The sequence below is a fragment of the Oncorhynchus clarkii genome, chromosome 6 (assembly GCF_045791955.1).
Source record: "Oncorhynchus clarkii lewisi isolate Uvic-CL-2024 chromosome 6, UVic_Ocla_1.0, whole genome shotgun sequence".
Lineage (NCBI taxonomy): Eukaryota > Metazoa > Chordata > Actinopteri > Salmoniformes > Salmonidae > Oncorhynchus > Oncorhynchus clarkii.
Window position 1 is genome coordinate 4939791 of NC_092152.1, and position 19358 is coordinate 4959148.

At 48.9% G+C, this 19358-nt stretch overlaps 1 protein-coding gene across 2 annotated transcripts in view; it reads left to right on the forward strand.

The window, feature by feature from the left end:
* LOC139410563 (sodium-dependent phosphate transporter 2-like) overlaps positions 1-19358 on the forward strand; it is a 131819-nt gene that overhangs the window by 65549 nt on the left and 46912 nt on the right. For both annotated transcript variants that reach the window (XM_071155852.1, XM_071155853.1), the window contains exon 2: positions 13687-14294. In XM_071155852.1, the coding sequence (XP_071011953.1) occupies positions 14003-14294 (292 nt within the window). In that variant the 5' untranslated portion in view covers positions 13687-14002. The remainder of the gene's footprint in view (positions 1-13686; positions 14295-19358) is intronic.

The window sequence follows — 19358 nt, forward strand, 5'->3', positions numbered from 1 at the left end:
AGTTCAGCTCATAAACAAGTGTTAGCTAGGCAGTATCTACTGTCTTCACCCTAATACAGGTCTCAGTTCAAATCAAATCAAATCAAATTTTATTTGTCACATACACATGGTTAGCAGATGTTAATGCGAGTGTAGCGAAATGCTTGTGCTTCTAGTTCCGACAATGCAGTAATAACCAACAAGTAATCTAACTAACAATTCCAAAACTACTGTCTTGTACACAGTGTAAGGGGATAAAGAATATGTACATAAGGATATATGAATGAGTGATGGTAAAGAGCAGCATAGGCAAGATACAGTAGATGGTATCGAGTACAGTATATACATATGAGATGAGTATGTAAACAAAGTGGCATAGTTAAAGTGGCTAGTGATACATGTATTACATAAGGATACAGTCGATGATATAGAGTACAGTATATACGTATGCATATGAGATGAATAATGTAGGGTAAGTAACATTATATAAGGTAGCATTGTTTAAAGTGGCTAGTGATATATTTACATCATTTCCCATCAATTCCCATTATTAAAGTGGCTGGTGTTGAGTCAGTGTCAGTGTGTTGGCAGCAGCCACTCAATGTTAGTGGTGGCTGTTTAACAGTCTGATGGCCTTGAGATAGAAGCTGTTTTTCAATCTCTCGGTCCCAGCTTTGATGCACCTGTACTGACCTCGCCTTCTGGATGATAGCGGGGTGAACAGGCAGTGGCTCGGGTGGTTGATGTCCTTGATGATCTTTATGGCCTTCCTGTGACTTCGGTTGGTGTAGGTGTCCTGGAGGGCAGGTAGTTTGCCCCCGGTGATGCGTTGTGCAGACCTCACTACCCTCTGGAGAGCTTTACGGTTGAGGGCGGAGCAGTTGCCGTACCAGGCTGTGATACAGCCCGCCAGGATGCTCTCGATTGTGCATCTGTAGAAGTTTGTGAGTGCTTTTGGTGACAAGCCGGATTTCTTCAGCCTCCTGAGGTTGAAGAGGCGCTGCTGCGCCTTCTTCACAATGCTGTCTGTGTGAGTGGACCAATTTAGTTTGTCTGTGATGTGTATGCCGAGGAACTTAAAACTTGCTACCCTCTCCACTACTGTTCCATCGATGTGGATAGGGGGGTGTTCCCTCTGCTGTTTCCTGAAGTCCACAATCATCTCCTTAGTTTTGTTGACGTTGAGTGTGAGGTTATTTTCCTGACACCACACTCCGAGGGCCCTCACCTCCTCCCTGTAGGCCGTCTCGTCGTTGTTGGTAATCAAGCCTACCACTGTTGTGTCGTCCGCAAACTTGATGATTGAGTTGGAGGCGTGCGTGGCCACGCAGTCGTGGGTGAACAGGGAGTACAGGAGAGGGCTCAGAACGCACCCTTGAGGGGCCCCAGTGTTGAGGATCAGCGGGGAGGAGATGTTGTTGCCTACCCTCACCACCTGGGGGCGGCCCGTCAGGAAGCCCAGTACCCAGTTGCACAGGGCGGGGTCGAGACCCAGGGTCTCTATGGTGTTGAATGCCGAGCTGTAGTCAATGAACAGCATTCTCACATAGGTATTCCTCTTGTCCAGATGGGTTAGGGCGGTGTGCAGTGTGGTTGAGATTGCATCGTCTGTGGACCTATTTGGGCGGTAAGCAAATTGGAGTGGGTCTAGGGTGTCAGGTAGGGTGGAGGTGATATGGTCCTTGACTAGTCTCTCAAAGCACTTCTCAATGCACTTCATGATGACGGAAGTGAGTGCTACGGGGCGGTAGTCGTTTAGCTCAGTTACCTTAGCTTTCTTGGGAACAGGAACAATGGTGGCCCTCTTGAAGCATGTGGGAACAGCAGACTGGTATAGGGATTGATTGAATATGTCCGTAAACACACCGGCCAGCTGGTCTGCGCATGCTCTGAGGGCGCGGCTGGGGATGCCGTCTGGGCCTGCAGCCTTGCGAGGGTTAACACGTTTAAATGTCTTACTCACCTCGGCTGCAGTGAAGGAGAGACCGCATGTTTTCGTTGCAGGCCGTGTCAGTGGCACTGTATTGTCCTCAAAGCGGGCAAAAAAGTTATTTAGTCTGCCTGGGAGCAGGACATCCTGGTCCGTGACTGGGCTGGATTTCTTCCTGTAGTCCGTGATTGACTGTAGACCCTGCCACATGCCTCTTGTGTCTGAGCCGTTGAATTGAGATTCTACTTTGTCTCTGTACTGACGCTTAGCTTGTTTGATAGCCTTGCGGAGGGAATAGCTGCACTGTTTGTATTCGGTCATGTTACCAGACACCTTGCCCTGATTAAAAGCAGTGGTTCGCGCTTTCAGTTTCACGCGAATGCTGCCATCAATCCACGGTTTCTGGTTAGGGAATGTTTTAATCGTTGCTATGGGAACGACATCTTCAACGCACGTTCTAATGAACTCGCACACCGAATCAGCGTATTTGTCAATGTTGTTGTCTGACGCAATACGAAACATGTCCCAGTCCACGTGGTGGAAGCAGTCTTGGAGTGTGGAGTCAGCTTGGTCGGACCAGCGTTGGACAGACCTCAGCGTGGGAGCCTCTTGTTTTAGTTTCTGTCTGTAGGCAGGGATCAACAAAATGGAGTCGTGGTCAGCTTTTCCGAAAGGGGGGCGGGGCAGGGCCTTATATGCGTCGCGGAAGTTAGAGTAACAATGATCCAAGGTCTTTCCACCCCTGGTTGCGCAATCAATATGCTGATAAAATTTAGGGAGTCTTGTTTTCAGATTAGCCTTGTTAAAATCCCAAGCTACAATGAATGCAGCCTCCGGATAAATGGTTTCCAGTTTGCAAAGAGTCAAATAAAGTTCATTCAGAGCCATCGATGTGTCTGCTTGGGGGGGGATATATACGGCTGTGATTATAATCGAAGAGAATTCTCTTGGTAGATAATGCGGTCTACATTTGATTGTGAGGAATTCTAAATCAGGTGAACAGAAGGATTTGAGTTCCTGTATGTTTCTTTCATCACATCATGTCACGTTAGTCATAAGGCATACGCCCCCGCCCCTCTTCTTACCAGAAAGATGTTTGTTTCTGTCTGCGCGATGCGTGGAGAAACCCGTTGGCTGCACCGCCTCGGATAGCGTCTCTCCAGTGAGCCACGTTTCTGTGAAGCAAAGAACGTTACAGTCTCTGATGTCCCTCTGGAATGCTACCCTTGCTCGGATTTCATCAACCTTGTTGTCAAGAGACTGGACATTGGCAAGAAGAATGCTAGGGAGTGGTGCACGGTGTGCCCGTCTCCGGAGTCTGACCAGAAGACCGCCTCGTTTCCCTCTTTTTCGGAGTTGTTTTTTTGGGTCGCTGGATGGAATCCACTCCGTTGTCCTGTTTGTAAGGCAGAACACAGGATCCGCGTCGCGAAAAACATATTCTTGGTCGTACTGATGGTGAGTTGATGCTGATCTTATATTCAGTAGTTCTTCTCGACTGTATGTAATGAAACCTAAGATGACCTGGGGTACTAATGTAAGAAATAACACGTAAAAAAACAAAAAACTGCATAGTTTCCTAGGAACGCGAAGCGAGGCGGCCATCTCTGTCGGCGCCGTTCAGCTCATAAACAAGTGTTAGCTAGGCAGCTATCTACTGTCTTAACCCAAATACAGGTCTGGAGTCAGGACCTAAACATGTTGATGCTATCGCTAAACTAGTTGAATCCATAAACCATGTTTTTTTAATTTAAATCTGAGAATAGCCCCTAGCTGCTTGCCGGTCTCAGCCTTGGGAAGGTCTACATGCACTTATAGGAACATTTCAAAACCTCTGCATCCTGTTTGTGTTGTGGTGGTGACTCTCTCTCACTGAGAACCTTTTTAAGACGGCAAACTACAGCATCAGGACCATTTAGAGCAGGGTAAAGGAGAGGGACTGGATACCATTACACACACACACACACACACACAGAGACACACACACACACGCACACACACACACACACACACACACACACACACACACACACACACACACACACACACACACACACACACACACACACACACACACACACACACACAGAGACACACACAGACACACACACACACACAGAGAGAGACACACACGCACACACACACACACACACACACACACACACAGACACACACACACACACACACACACACACACACACACACACACACACACACACAGAGACACACACAGACACACACACACAGAGACACACACAGACACACACACACAGAGACACACACACACACACACAAAACATTGCTCTCTTCTCATGCTTTTGTTTACATGCCCAAAGGTCAAGCAGGCCACCTGTTACAACGAAGGGGAAAGGGGGGGGGGGGATACCTAGTCATTTGTACAACTGAATACATTCAACTGAAATGTGTCTTCCACATTTAACCCAACCCCTCTGAATCAGAGAGGTGTGTCTTCCACATTTAACCCAACCCCTCTGAATCAGAGAGGTGTGTCTTCCACATTTAACCCAACCCCTCTGAATCAGAGAGGTGTGTCTTCCGCATTTAACCCAACCCCTCTGAATCAGAGAGGTGCGTGGGGGGGGGTCTGACTGAATCGACATCCACATCCCGACATCCACATCCCGGGGAACAATGGGTTAACTGCCTGTTTTGCCAAGGGAGACCAGATGCTCGCTGGCTTCCCTTTCCTTCAATACTACTGGCGGCAACAATGTCGTACTCGTTTTGACCAGGCGGCATCAGATAGATGGTCTACCCGGTAGAGAGACAGAGCTGTTTATTTATTTATTAACTCTTTTTTCTCTTCTTAACTGCATTGTTTGTTAAGGGGCTCGTAAGTAAGTCTACTACACCTGTTGTATTCAGCATTTCACTGTAAGGTCTACTACACCTGTTGTATTCAGCATTTCACTGTGAGGTCTACTACACCTGTTGTATTCAGCATTTCACTGTAAGGTCTACTACACCTGTTGTATTCAGCATTTCACTGTGAGGTCTACTACACCTGTTGTATTCAGCATTTCACTGTAAGGTCTACTACACCTGTTGTATTCAGCATTTCACTGTAAGGTCTACTACACCTGTTGTATTCAGCATTTCACTGTGAGGTCTACTACACCTGTTGTATTCAGCATTTCACTGTAAGGTCTACTACACCTGTTGTATTCAGCATTTCACTGTGAGGTCTACTACACCTGTTGTATTCAGCATTTCACTGTAAGGTCTACTACACCTGTTGTATTCAGCATTTCACTGTGAGGTCTACTACACCTGTTGTATTCAGCATTTCACTGTAAGGTCTACTACACCTGTTGTATTCAGCATTTCCCTGTCAGGTCTACTACACCTGTTGTATTCAGCATTTCACTGTAAGGTCTACTACACCTGTTGTATTCAGCATTTCACTGTGAGGTCTACTACACCTGTTGTATTCAGCATTTCACTGTAAGGTCTACTACACCTGTTGTATTCAGCATTTCACTGTGAGGTCTACTACACCTGTTGTATTCAGCATTTCACTGTAAGGTCTACTACACCTGTTGTATTCAGCATTTCACTGTCAGGTCTACTACACCTGTTGTATTCAGCATTACACTGTGAGGTCTACTACACCTGTTGTATTCAGCATTTCACTGTAAGGTCAACTACACCTGTTGTATTCAGCATTTCACTGTAAGGTCTACTACACCTGTTGTATTCAGCATTTCACTGTCAGGTCTACTACACCTGTTGTATTCAGCATTTCACTGTGAGGTCTACTACACCTGTTGTATTCAGCATTTTACTGTAAGGTCTACTACACCTGTTGTATTCAGCATTTCACTGTGAGGTCTACTACACCTGTTGTATTCAGCATTTCACTGTGAGGTCTACTACACCTGTTGTATTCAGCATTTCACTGTAAGGTCTACTACACCTGTTGTATTCAGCATTTCACTGTAAGGTCTACTACACCTGTTGTATTCAGCATTTCACTGTGAGGTCTACTACACCTGTTGTATTCAGCATTTCACTCTAAGGTCTACTACACCTGTTGTATTCAGCATTTCACTGTAAGGTCTACTACACCTGTTGTATTCAGCATTTCACTGTAAGGTCTACTACACCTGTTGTATTCAGCATTTCACTGTAAGGTCTACTACACCTGTTGTATTCAGCATTTCACTGTAAGGTCTACTACACCTGTTGTATTCAGCATTTCACTCTAAGGTCTACTACACCTGTTGTATTCAGCATTTCACTCTAAGGTCTACTACACCTGTTGTATTCAGCATTTCACTGTAAGGTCTACTACACCTGTTGTATTCAGCATTTCACTGTAAGGTCTACTACACCTGTTGTATTCAGCATTTCACTGTAAGGTCTACTACATCTGTTGTATTCAGCATTTCACTGTCAGGTCTACTACACCTGTTGTATTCAGCATTTCACTGTAAGGTCTACTACACCTGTTGTATTCAGCATTTCACTGTAAGGTCTACTACACCTGTTGTATTCAGCATTTCACTGTGAGGTCTACTACACCTGTTGTATTCAGCATTTCACTGTAAGGTCTACTACACCTGTTGTATTCAGCATTTCACTGTGAGGTCTACTACACCTGTTGTATTCAGCATTTCACTGTAAGGTCTACTACACCTGTTGTATTCAGCATTTCACTGTGAGGTCTACTACACCTGTTGTATTCAGCATTTCACTGTAAGGTCTACTACACCTGTTGTATTCAGCATTTCACTGTAAGGTCTACTACACCTGTTGTATTCAGCATTTCACTGTGAGGTCTACTACACCTGTTGTATTCAGCATTTCACTGTAAGGTCTACTACACCTGTTGTATTCAGCATTTCACTGTGAGGTCTACTACACCTGTTGTATTCAGCATTTCACTGTAAGGTCTACTACACCTGTTGTATTCAGCATTTCACTGTGAGGTCTACTACACCTGTTGTATTCAGCATTTCACTGTAAGGTCTACTACACCTGTTGTATTCAGCATTTCCCTGTCAGGTCTACTACACCTGTTGTATTCAGCATTTCACTGTAAGGTCTACTACACCTGTTGTATTCAGCATTTCACTGTGAGGTCTACTACACCTGTTGTATTCAGCATTTCACTGTAAGGTCTACTACACCTGTTGTATTCAGCATTTCACTGTGAGGTCTACTACACCTGTTGTATTCAGCATTTCACTGTAAGGTCTACTACACCTGTTGTATTCAGCATTTCACTGTCAGGTCTACTACACCTGTTGTATTCAGCATTACACTGTGAGGTCTACTACACCTGTTGTATTCAGCATTTCACTGTAAGGTCAACTACACCTGTTGTATTCAGCATTTCACTGTAAGGTCTACTACACCTGTTGTATTCAGCATTTCACTGTCAGGTCTACTACACCTGTTGTATTCAGCATTTCACTGTGAGGTCTACTACACCTGTTGTATTCAGCATTTTACTGTAAGGTCTACTACACCTGTTGTATTCAGCATTTCACTGTGAGGTCTACTACACCTGTTGTATTCAGCATTTCACTGTGAGGTCTACTACACCTGTTGTATTCAGCATTTCACTGTAAGGTCTACTACACCTGTTGTATTCAGCATTTCACTGTAAGGTCTACTACACCTGTTGTATTCAGCATTTCACTGTGAGGTCTACTACACCTGTTGTATTCAGCATTTCACTCTAAGGTCTACTACACCTGTTGTATTCAGCATTTCACTGTAAGGTCTACTACACCTGTTGTATTCAGCATTTCACTGTAAGGTCTACTACACCTGTTGTATTCAGCATTTCACTGTAAGGTCTACTACACCTGTTGTATTCAGCATTTCACTGTAAGGTCTACTACACCTGTTGTATTCAGCATTTCACTCTAAGGTCTACTACACCTGTTGTATTCAGCATTTCACTCTAAGGTCTACTACACCTGTTGTATTCAGCATTTCACTGTAAGGTCTACTACACCTGTTGTATTCAGCATTTCACTGTAAGGTCTACTACACCTGTTGTATTCAGCATTTCACTGTAAGGTCTACTACATCTGTTGTATTCAGCATTTCACTGTCAGGTCTACTACACCTGTTGTATTCAGCATTTCACTGTAAGGTCTACTACACCTGTTGTATTCAGCATTTCACTGTAAGGTCTACTACACCTGTTGTATTCAGCATTTCACTGTGAGGTCTACTACACCTGTTGTATTCAGCATTTCACTGTAAGGTCTACTACACCTGTTGTATTCAGCATTTCACTGTGAGGTCTACTACACCTGTTGTATTCAGCATTTCACTGTAAGGTCTACTACACCTGTTGTATTCAGCATTTCACTGTAAGGTCTACTACACCTGTTGTATTCAGCATTTCACTGTCAGGTCTACTACACCTGTTGTATTCAGCATTTCACTGTCAGGTCTACTACACCTGTTGTATTCAGCATTTCACTGTAAGGTCTACTACACCTGTTGTATTCAGCATTTCACTGTAAGGTCTACTACACCTGTTGTATTCAGCATTTCACTGTAAGGTCAACTACACCTGTTGTATTCAGCATTTCACTGTGAGGTCTACTACACCTGTTGTATTCAGCAATTCACTGTCAGGTCTACTACACCTGTTGTATTCAGCATTTCACTGTAAGGTCTACTACACCTGTTGTATTCAGCATTTCACTGTCAGGTCTACTACACCTGTTGTATTCAGCATTTCACTGTCAGGTCTACTACACCTGTTGTATTCAGCATTTCACTGTCAGGTCTACTACACCTGTTGTATTCAGCATTTCACTGTCAGGTCTACTACACCTGTTGTATTCAGCATTTCACTGTGAGGTCTACTACACCTGTTGTATTCAGCATTTCACTGTAAGGTCTACTACACCTGTTGTATTCAGCATTTCACTGTGAGGTCTACTACACCTGTTGTATTCAGCATTTCACTGTCAGGTCTACTACACCTGTTGTATTCAGCATTTCACTGTAAGGTCTACTACACCTGTTGTATTCAGCATTTCACTGTGAGGTCTACTACACCTGTTGTATTCAGCATTTCACTGTCAGGTCTACTACACGTGTTGTATTCAGCATTTCACTGTCAGGTCTACTACACCTGTTGTATTCAGCATTTCACTGTCAGGTCTACTACACCTGTTGTATTCAGCATTTCACTGTAAGGTCTACTACACCTGTTGTATTCAGCATTTCACTGTCAGGTCTACTACACCTGTTGTATTCAGCATTTCACTGTCAGGTCTACTACACCTGTTGTATTCAGCATTTCACTGTAAGGTCTACTACACCTGTTGTATTCAGCATTTCACTGTAAGGTCTACTACACCTGTTGTATTCAGCATTTCACTGTAAGGTCTACTACACCTGTTGTATTCAGCATTTCACTGTAAGGTCAACTACACCTGTTGTATTCAGCATTTCACTGTGAGGTCTACTACACCTGTTGTATTCAGCATTTCACTGTGAGGTCTACTACACCTGTTGTATTCAGCATTTCACTGTGAGGTCTACTACACCTGTTGTATTCAGCATTTCACTGTCAGGTCTACTACACCTGTTGTATTCAGCATTTCACTGTAAGGTCTACTACACCTGTTGTACTCAGCATTTCACTGTAAGGTCTACTACACCTGTTGTATTCAGCATTTCACTGTAAGGTCAACTACACCTGTTGTATTCAGCATTTCACTGTGAGGTCTACTACACCTGTTGTATTCAGCAATTCACTGTCAGGTCTACTACACCTGTTGTATTCAGCATTTCACTGTAAGGTCTACTACACCTGTTGTATTCAGCATTTCACTGTCAGGTCTACTACACCTGTTGTATTCAGCATTTCACTGTCAGGTCTACTACACCTGTTGTATTCAGCATTTCACTGTCAGGTCTACTACACCTGTTGTATTCAGCATTTCACTGTCAGGTCTACTACACCTGTTGTATTCAGCATTTCACTGTGAGGTCTACTACACCTGTTGTATTCAGCATTTCACTGTAAGGTCTACTACACCTGTTGTATTCAGCATTTCACTGTGCGGTCTACTACACCTGTTGTATTCAGCATTTCACTGTCAGGTCTACTACACCTGTTGTATTCAGCATTTCACTGTAAGGTCTACTACACCTGTTGTATTCAGCATTTCACTGTGAGGTCTACTACACCTGTTGTATTCAGCATTTCACTGTCAGGTCTACTACACCTGTTGTATTCAGCATTTCACTGTCAGGTCTACTACACCTGTTGTATTCAGCATTTCACTGTCAGGTCTACTACACCTGTTGTATTCAGCATTTCACTGTAAGGTCTACTACACCTGTTGTATTCAGCATTTCACTGTCAGGTCTACTACACCTGTTGTATTCAGCATTTCACTGTCAGGTCTACTACACCTGTTGTATTCAGCATTTCACTGTAAGGTCTACTACACCTGTTGTATTCAGCATTTCACTGTAAGGTCTACTACACCTGCTGTTGTATTCAGCATTTCACTGTAAGGTCTACTACACCTGTTGTATTCAGCATTTCACTGTAAGGTCAACTACACCTGTTGTATTCAGCATTTCACTGTAAGGTCTACTACACCTGTTGTATTCAGCATTTCACTGTAAGGTCAACTACACCTGTTGTATTCAGCATTTCACTGTGAGGTCTACTACACCTGTTGTATTCAGCATTTCACTGTCAGGTCTACTACACCTGTTGTATTCAGCATTTCACAGTAAGGTCTACTACACCTGTTGTATTCAGCATTTCACTGTCAGGTCTACTACACCTGTTGTATTCAGCATTTCACTGTCAGGTCTACTACACCTGTTGTATTCAGCATTTCACTGTCAGGTCTACTACACCTGTTGTATTCAGCATTTCACTGTCAGGTCTACTACACCTGTTGTATTCAGCATTTCACTGTCAGGTCTACTACACCTGTTGTATTCAGCATTTCACTGTCAGGTCTACTACACCTGTTGTATTCAGCATTTCACTGTAAGGTCTACTACACCTGTTGTATTCAGCATTTCACTGTGAGGTCTACTACACCTGTTGTATTCAGCATTTCACTGTCAGGTCTAATACACCTGTTGTATTCAGCATTGCACTGTAAGGTCTACTACACCTGTTGTATTCAGCATTTCACTTTAAGGTCTACTACACCTGTTGTATTCAGCATTTCACTGTAAGGTCTACTACACCTGTTGTATTCAGCATTTCACTGTAAGGTCTACTACACCTGTTGTATTCAGCATTTCACTGTCAGGTCTAATACACCTGTTGTATTCAGCATTTCACTGTCAGGTCTACTACACCTGTTGTATTCAGCATTTCACTGTAAGGTCTACTACACCTGTTGTATTCAGCATTTCACTGTGAGGTCTACTACACCTGTTGTATTCAGCATTTCACTGTCAGGTCTAATACACCTGTTGTATTCAGCATTGCACTGTAAGGTCTACTACACCTGTTGTATTCAGCATTTCACTGTAAGGTCTACTACACCTGTTGTATTCAGCATTTCACTGTAAGGTCTACTACACCTGTTGTATTCAGCATTTCACTGTGAGGTCTACTACACCTGTTGTATTCAGCATTTCACTGTGAGGTCTACCTACACCTGTTGTATTCAGCATTTCACTGTAAGGTCTACTACACCTGTTGTATTCAGCATTTCACTGTGAGGTCTACTACACCTGTTGTATTCAGCATTTCACTGTGAGGTCTACCTACACCTGTTGTATTCAGCATTTCACTGTGAGGTCTACCTGTTGTATTCAGCATTTCACTGTGAGGTCTACCTACACCTGTTGTATTCAGCATTTCACTGTAAGGTCTACTACACCTGTTGTATTCAGCATTTCACTGTGAGGTCTACTACACCTGTTGTATTCAGCATTTCACTGTGAGGTCTACCTACACCTGTTGTATTCAGCATTTCACTGTGAGGTCTACCTGTTGTATTCAGCATTTCACTGTGAGGTCTACCTACACCTGTTGTATTCGGCGCTGGTGGCCAATAACATTTTATTTGATTTGGTGTAAAAAAAGGGCCCATTTATTCAAAAAGTGTCTCAGACTAAAAATGCTGATCAGGGATCAGTTTTGCCTCTTTTTTTTTGTTGTTTGATCCTAATGAATCAGATTATCTGAAAACTGATCCTAGATCAGCACTCACGACTTTGATACTTGTCCACATCAGATGCTAATATTAATCTGGATGGAAACTCAGCAGTGGAGAAGCAGTGAAAGGTGATCACGCCTCATAGCAGCTGACAGCTAAGGGCCTTGTTGTGGTGGAGGGAGAGAGGGAGGGAGGGAGGGAGAGTGAGGGAGGGAGGGAGGGAGGGAGGGAGAGGGAGGGAGGTAGGGAGGGAGAGAGGGAGAGTGAGGGAGAGAGGGAGAGTGAGGGAGAGAGGGAGAGTGAGGGAGGAAGGGAGAGTGAGGGAGGAAGGGAGAGTGAGGGAGGAAGGGAGAGTGAGGGAGGAAGGGAGAGTGAGGGAGGGAGGGAGAGTGAGTGAGGGAGGAAGGGAGAGTGAGGGAGGAAGGGAGAGAGAGGGAGGTAGGGAGTGAGGGAGGAAGGGAGAGGGAGGAAGGGAGAGTGAGGGAGGGGGGGGGGAGGGAGGGAGGGAGGGAGAGTGAGGGAGGGAGGGAGAGCGGGAGGGAGAGCGGGAGGGAGAGCGGGAGGGAGAGCGAGGGAGGGAGGGAGTGAGGGAGGGAGGGAGAGCGAGGGAGAGAGGGAGGGAGGGAGAGTGAGGGAGGGAGGGAGAGAGGGAGGGAGGGGGAGTGAGGGAGGGAGGGAGGGAGGGAGGGAGAGAGGGGGAGGGAGGGAGGGAGGTAGGGAGAGCGAGGGAGGGAGAGTGAGGGAGGGAGGGAGAGAGGGAGGGAGGGGGAGTGAGGGAGGGAGGGAGGGAGAGCGAGGGAGGGAGAGAGAGAGAGAGAGGGAGGGAGGGGGAGTGAGGGAGAGAGGGAGAGGGAGGGAGGGAGGGAGAGTGAAGGAGAGAGGCAGGGAGAGCGAGGGAGGGAGGGAGGGAGAGAGGGAGGGAGGGGGAATGAGGGAGGGAGGGAGGGAGAGCGAGGGAGGGAGAGAGTGAGGGAGGGAGGGTGAGTGAGGGAGGGAGAGAGGGAGGGAGGGGGAGTGAGGGAGGGAGGGAGAGAGGGAGAGGGAGGGAGGGAGGGGGAGTGAGGGAGGGAGAGGGGTGTTAATATGCTATTCCTAAAACACTGAACACATAGCTCACATCTCGTTCCCCACACACTAGTCTTTTTATAGGCCCCAGTCCAGCTAACAGGGATTATTTGATTATTTTTAAAGTATGGACCATGATGCAATTATTTCCTATTGTGGCTGGCTATCGGAGCTGTCCTCTGCTTTACACACACACACACACACACACACACACACACACACACACACACACACACACACACACACACACACACTTTCAGTGTGCTCCGCTTTAATCAAAGACTGCCCCTCTCATCCACCTCGTGTCATTAGACTCACAGGTCATTGGTTGGGGTTGGGGGGGACAGTCACTCTGATTGGTTGGTGTTGGGGGGAGCAGACATTATCATTAGTCGGTGTTGGCGGACCAGACATTCTCATTGGTCTGTTGTTGGGGGGGAGGGGACAGTCACTCTGATTGGTTGGTGTTGGTGGAGCAGACATTCTCATTGGTCTGTTGTTGGGGGGAAGATGTCTAGCCTAATTGTGACCTCTAACCTCTCTTTTCTTTGTGTGTTTGTTTGTCAGGTGAGGGACGTGTGTAGAAGGGACTGTCTCAGCTCTGAGTCATGGAATGCCCCCTCCGTCCGCCACTAGCCGCCTCCTCTCTACAGACTGACTTCCAGACGCTGAGTTAGCGACACACTGCTCCCCTCCAACTGAACACAACCAGGAAGGGGACGAAGTCACAGCAGAGCTTCGTACGCACAGAGGAAAGGATTTACAGCTCCTCTCCAACGAACCAACAGCTAGCTGCTTTTAGCTGAGTTGGTTAGGTTGAGTTAGGTAGGTTTCTCTCCTTGTCTTGTTTTTTTTTCTGTGGATTTGGGATTTTTGAGTCAAGATGGTGGATTTACAAGAGTACCTGTGGATGGTGATCCTTGGCTTCGTCATAGCCTTCATCCTGGCGTTCTCTGTGGGGGCCAACGACGTGGCCAACTCGTTCGGGACGGCGGTGGGGTCGGGGGTGGTGACGCTGAAACAGGCCTGTATCCTGGCGTCCATCTTCGAGACGTTGGGTTCCATGCTGCTTGGAGCCAAGGTGGGGGAGACCATACGGAAAGGCATCATAGACGTCAACCTATACAACGAGACGGTGCCTGTTCTCATGGCGGGGGAGGTCAGCGCCATGGTTGGTACGTATACCATTCATTGTGTGAGTGTTTCAGTGCTGCTGGGGATGCTACCAGTCTGGGGATGCTGCCAGTCTGGGGATGCTACCAGTCTGGGGATGCTACCAGTCTGGGGATGCTACCAGTCTGGGTGATCTGGGTCTGGGGATGCTACCAGTCTGGGGATGCTACCAGTCTGGGGATGCTACCAGTCTGGGTGATCTGGGTCTGGAGATGCTACCAGTCTGGGTGATCTGGGTCTGAGGATGCTACCAGTCTGGGTGATCTGGGGATGCTACCAGTCTGGGTGATCTGGGTCTGGGGATGCTACCTGTGTGGGTGATCTGTCTGGGGATGCTACCAGTCTGGGTGATCTGGGTCTGGGGATGCTACCAGTCTAGGGATGCTACCTGTCTCGGTGATCTGGGTCTGGGGATGCTACCAGTCTGGGTAATCTGGGTCTGGGGATGCTACCAGTCTGTGTGATCTGGGTCTGGGGATGCTACCAGTCTGGGTGATCTGGGTCTGGAGATGCTACCAGTCTGGGTGATCTGGGTCTGGGGATGCTACCAGTCTGTGTGATCTGGGTCTGGGGATTCTACCAGTCTGAGTGATCTGGGTCTGGGGATGCTACCAGTCTGGGTGATCTGGGTCTGGGGATGCTACCAGTCTGGGTGATCTCGGTCTGGGGATGCTCCGAGTCTGGGTGGTCTGGGAATGCTACCAGTCTGGGTGATCTGGGTCTGGGGATGCTACCAGTCTGGGTGATCTGGGTCTGGGGATGCTACCAGTCTGGGTGCTCTGGGTCTGGGGATGCTGCCAGTCTGGGTGATCTGGGTCTGGGGATGCTACCAGTCTGGGTGCTCTGGGTCTGGGGATGCTACCAGTCTGGGTGATCTGGGTCTGGGGATGCTACCAGTCTGGGTGATCTGGGTCTGGAGATGCTACCAGTCTGGGTGATCTGGTTCTGGGGATGCTCCCAGTCTGGGTGCTCTGGGTCTGGGGATGCTACCTGTGTGGGTGATCTGGGTCTCGGGATGCTACCAGTCTGGGTGATCTGGGTCTGGGGGTGCTACCAGTCTGGGTGCTGTGGGTCTGGGGATGCTACCAGTCTGGGTGATCTGGGTCTGGGGATGCTACCAGTCTGGGTGATCTGGGTCTGGGGATGCTACCAGTCTGGGTGATCTGGGTCTGGGGATGCTCCCAGTCTGGGTGCTCGGGGTCTGGGGATGCTACCAGTCTGGGTGATCTGGGTCTGGGGATGCTACCAGTCTGGGTGATCTGGGTCTGGGGATGCTACCAATCTGGGGATGCTACCAGTCTGGGTGATCTGGGTCTGGGGATGCTACCAGTCTGGGTGATCTGGGTCTGGGGATGCTACCAGTCTGGGTGATCTGGGTCTGGGGATGCTACCAGTCTGGGTGATCTGGGTCTGGGGATGCTACCAGTCTGGGGATGCTACCAGTCTGGGTGATCTGGGTCTGGGGATGCTACCAGTCTGGGTGATCTGGGTCTGGGGATGCTACCAGTCTGGGTGATCTGGGTCTGGGGATGCTACCAGTCTGGGTGCTCTGGGTCTGGGGATGCTACCAGTCTGGGTGATCTGGGTCTGGGGATGCTACCAGTCTGGGTGATCTGGGTCTGGGGATGCTACCAGTCTGGGTGATCTGGGTCTGGGGATGCTACCAGTCTGGGGATGCTACCAGTCTGGGTGATCTGGGTCTGGAGATGCTACCAGTCTGGGTGATCTGGTTCTGGGGATGCTCCCAGTCTGGGTGCTCTGGGTCTGGGGATGCTACCAGTCTGGGTGATCTGGGTCTTGGGATCCATTCATTGTGTGAGTGTTTCAGTGCTGCTGGGGATGCTACCAGTCTGGGTGATCTGGGTCTGGGGATGCTACCAGTCTGGGTGATTTGGGTCTGGGGATGCTACCAGTCTGGGGATGCTACCAGTCTGGGTGATCTGGGTCTGGGGATGCTACCAGTCTGGGTGATTTGGGTCTGGGGATGCTACCAGTCTGGGGATGCTACCAGTCTGGGTGATCTGGGTCTGGAGATGCTACCAGTCTGGGTGATCTGGTTCTGGGGATGCTCCCAGTCTGGGTGCTCTGGGTCTGGGGATGCTACCAGTCTGGGTGATCTGGGTCTTGGGATCCATTCATTGTGTGAGTGTTTCAGTCTGGGTGATCTGGGGATGCTACCAGTCTGGGTGATCTGGGTCTGGGGATGCTACCAGTCTGGGTGATCTGGGTCTGGGGATGCTACCAGTCTGGGTGCTCTGGGTCTGGGGATGCTACCAGTCTGGGTGATCTGGGTCTGGGGATGCTACCAGTCTGGGTGCTCTGGGTCTGGGGATGCTACCAGTCTGGGTGATCTGGGTCTGGGGATGCTACCAGTCTGGGTGATCTGGGTCTGGAGATGCTACCAGTCTGGGTGATCTGGGTCTGGGGATGCTCCCAGTCTGGGTGCTCTGGGTCTGGGGATGCTACCAGTCTGGGTGATCTGGGTCTGGGGATGCTACCAGTCTGGGTGATCTTGGTCTGGGGTTGCTCCCAGTCTGGGTGATCTCGGTCTGGGGATGCTACCAGTCTGGGTGATCTGGGTCTGGGGATGCTACCAGTCTGGGTGATCTGGGTCTGGGGATGCTACCAGTCTGGGTGATCTGGGTCTGGGGATGCTACCAGTCTGGGGATGCTACCAGTCTGGGTGATCTGGGTCTGGGGATGCTACCAGTCTGGGTGATCTGGGTCTGGGGATGCTACCAGTCTGGGTGATCTGGGTCTGGGGATGCTACCAGTCTGGGTGCTCTGGGTCTGGGGATGCTACCAGTCTGGGTGATCTTGGTCTGGGGATGCTACCAGTCTGGGTGATCTGGGTCTGGGAATGCTACCAGTCTGGGTGATCTGGGTCTGGGGATGCTCCCAGTCTGGGTGCTCTGGGTCTGCGGCTGCTACCAGTCTGGGTGATCTTGGTCTGGGAATGCTACCAGTCTGGGGATGCTACCAGTCTGGGTGATCTGGGTCTGGGGATGCTACCAGTCTGGGAATTCTACCAGTCTGGGGATGCTACCAGTCTGGGTGATCTGGGTCTGGGGATGCTACCAGTCTGGGTGATCTGGGTCTGGGGATGCTACCAGTCTGGGTGATCTGGGTCTGGGGATGCTACCAGTGTGGGTGATCTGGGTCTGGGGATGCTACCAGTCTAGGTGATCTGGGTTTTGGGATGCTACCAGTCTGGGTGATCTGGGTCTGGGGATGCTACCAGTCTGGGTGATCTGGGTCTGGGGATGCTACCAGTCTGGGTGATCTTGGTCTGGGGATGCTACCAGTCTGGGTGATCTGGGTCTGGGGATGCTCCCAGTCTGGGTGCTCTGGGTCTGCGGCTGCTACCAGTCTGGGTGATCTTGGTCTGGGAATGCTACCAGTCTGGGGATGCTACCAGTCTGGGTGATCTGGGTCTGGGGATGCTACCAGTGTGGGTGATCTGGGTCTGGGGATGCTACCAGTCTAGGTGATCTGGGTTTTGGGATGCTACCAGTCTGGGTGATCTGGGTCTGGGGATGCTACCAGTCTGGGTGATCTGGGTCTGGGGATGCTACCAGTCTGGGTGATCTTGGTCTGGGGATGCTACCAGTCTGGGTGATCTGGGTCTGGGGATGCTCCCAGTCTGGGTGCTCTGGGTCTGCGGCTGCTACCAGTCTGGGTGATCTTGGTCTGGGAATGCTACCAGTCTGGGGATGCTACCAGTCTGGGTGATCTGGGTCTGGGGATGCTACCAGTCTGGGAATTCTACCAGTCTGGGGATGCTACCAGTCTGGGTGATCTGGGTCTGGGGATGCTACCAGTCTGGGTGATCTGGGTCTGGGGATGCTACCAGTCTGGGTGATCTGGGTCTGGGGATGCTACCAGTGTGGGTGATCTGGGTCTGGGGATGCTACCAGTCTAGGTGATCTGGGTTTTGGGATGCTACCAGTCTGGGTGATCTGGGTCTGGGGATGCTACCAGTCTGGGTGATCTGGGTCTGGGAATGCTACCAGTCTGGGTGATCTGGGTCTGGGGATGCTCCCAGTCTGGGTGCTCTGGGTCTGCGGATGCTACCAGTCTGGGTGATCTTGGTCTGGGAATGCTACCAGTCTGGGGATGCTACCAGTCTGGGTGATCTGGGTCTGGGGATGCTACCAGTCTGGGGATTCTACCAGTCTGGGGATGCTACCAGTCTGGGTGATCTGGGTCTGGGGATGCTACCAGTCTGGGTGATCTGGGTCTGGGGATGCTACCAGTCTGGGTGATCTGGGTCTGGGGATGCTACCAGTGTGGGTGATCTGGGTCTGGGGATGCTACCAGTCTAGGTGATCTGGGTTTTGGGATGCTACCAGTCTGGGTCTGGGGATGCTACCAGTCTGGGTGATCTGGGTCTGGGGATGCTACCAGTCTGGGGATGTTTCCAGTCTTGGGATGCTACCAGTCTGGGGATGCTACCAGTCTGGGGATGCTACTAGTCTGGGTGATCTGGGTCTGGGGATGCTACCAGTCTGGGTAATCTGGGTCTGGGGATGCTACCAGTCTGGGTAATTTGGGTCTGGGGATGCTACCAGTCTGGGAGATCTGGGTCTGGGGATGCTACCAGTCTGGGTAATCTGGGTCTGGGGATGCTACCAGTCTGGGAGATCTGGGTCTGGGGATGCTACCAGTCTGTGAGATCATTCTCATTACACTGTCTTGTAGTATTATACAGCTGTCTGACAACAGGTTTTTCATCAAATACGAAGGCTAACAAAAAGCTATTTTCTTGAACTGTGCCTGAACCTAACTGACTTAGCCAGCAGCATACCACCCTGAACCACCCAGCATACCACCTTGAACCACCCTGCGTACCACCCTGAACCACCCAGCATACCACCCTGCATACCACCCTGAACCACCCAGCATACCACCCTGTATCCCACCCTGCATACCACCCTGCATACCACCCAGCATACCACCCTGCATACCACCTTGCATCCCACCCAGCATACCACCCTGCATACCACCCAGCATGCCACTGCTGGCTTGCTTCTGAAGCTAAGCAGGGTTGGTCCTGGTTGGCCCCT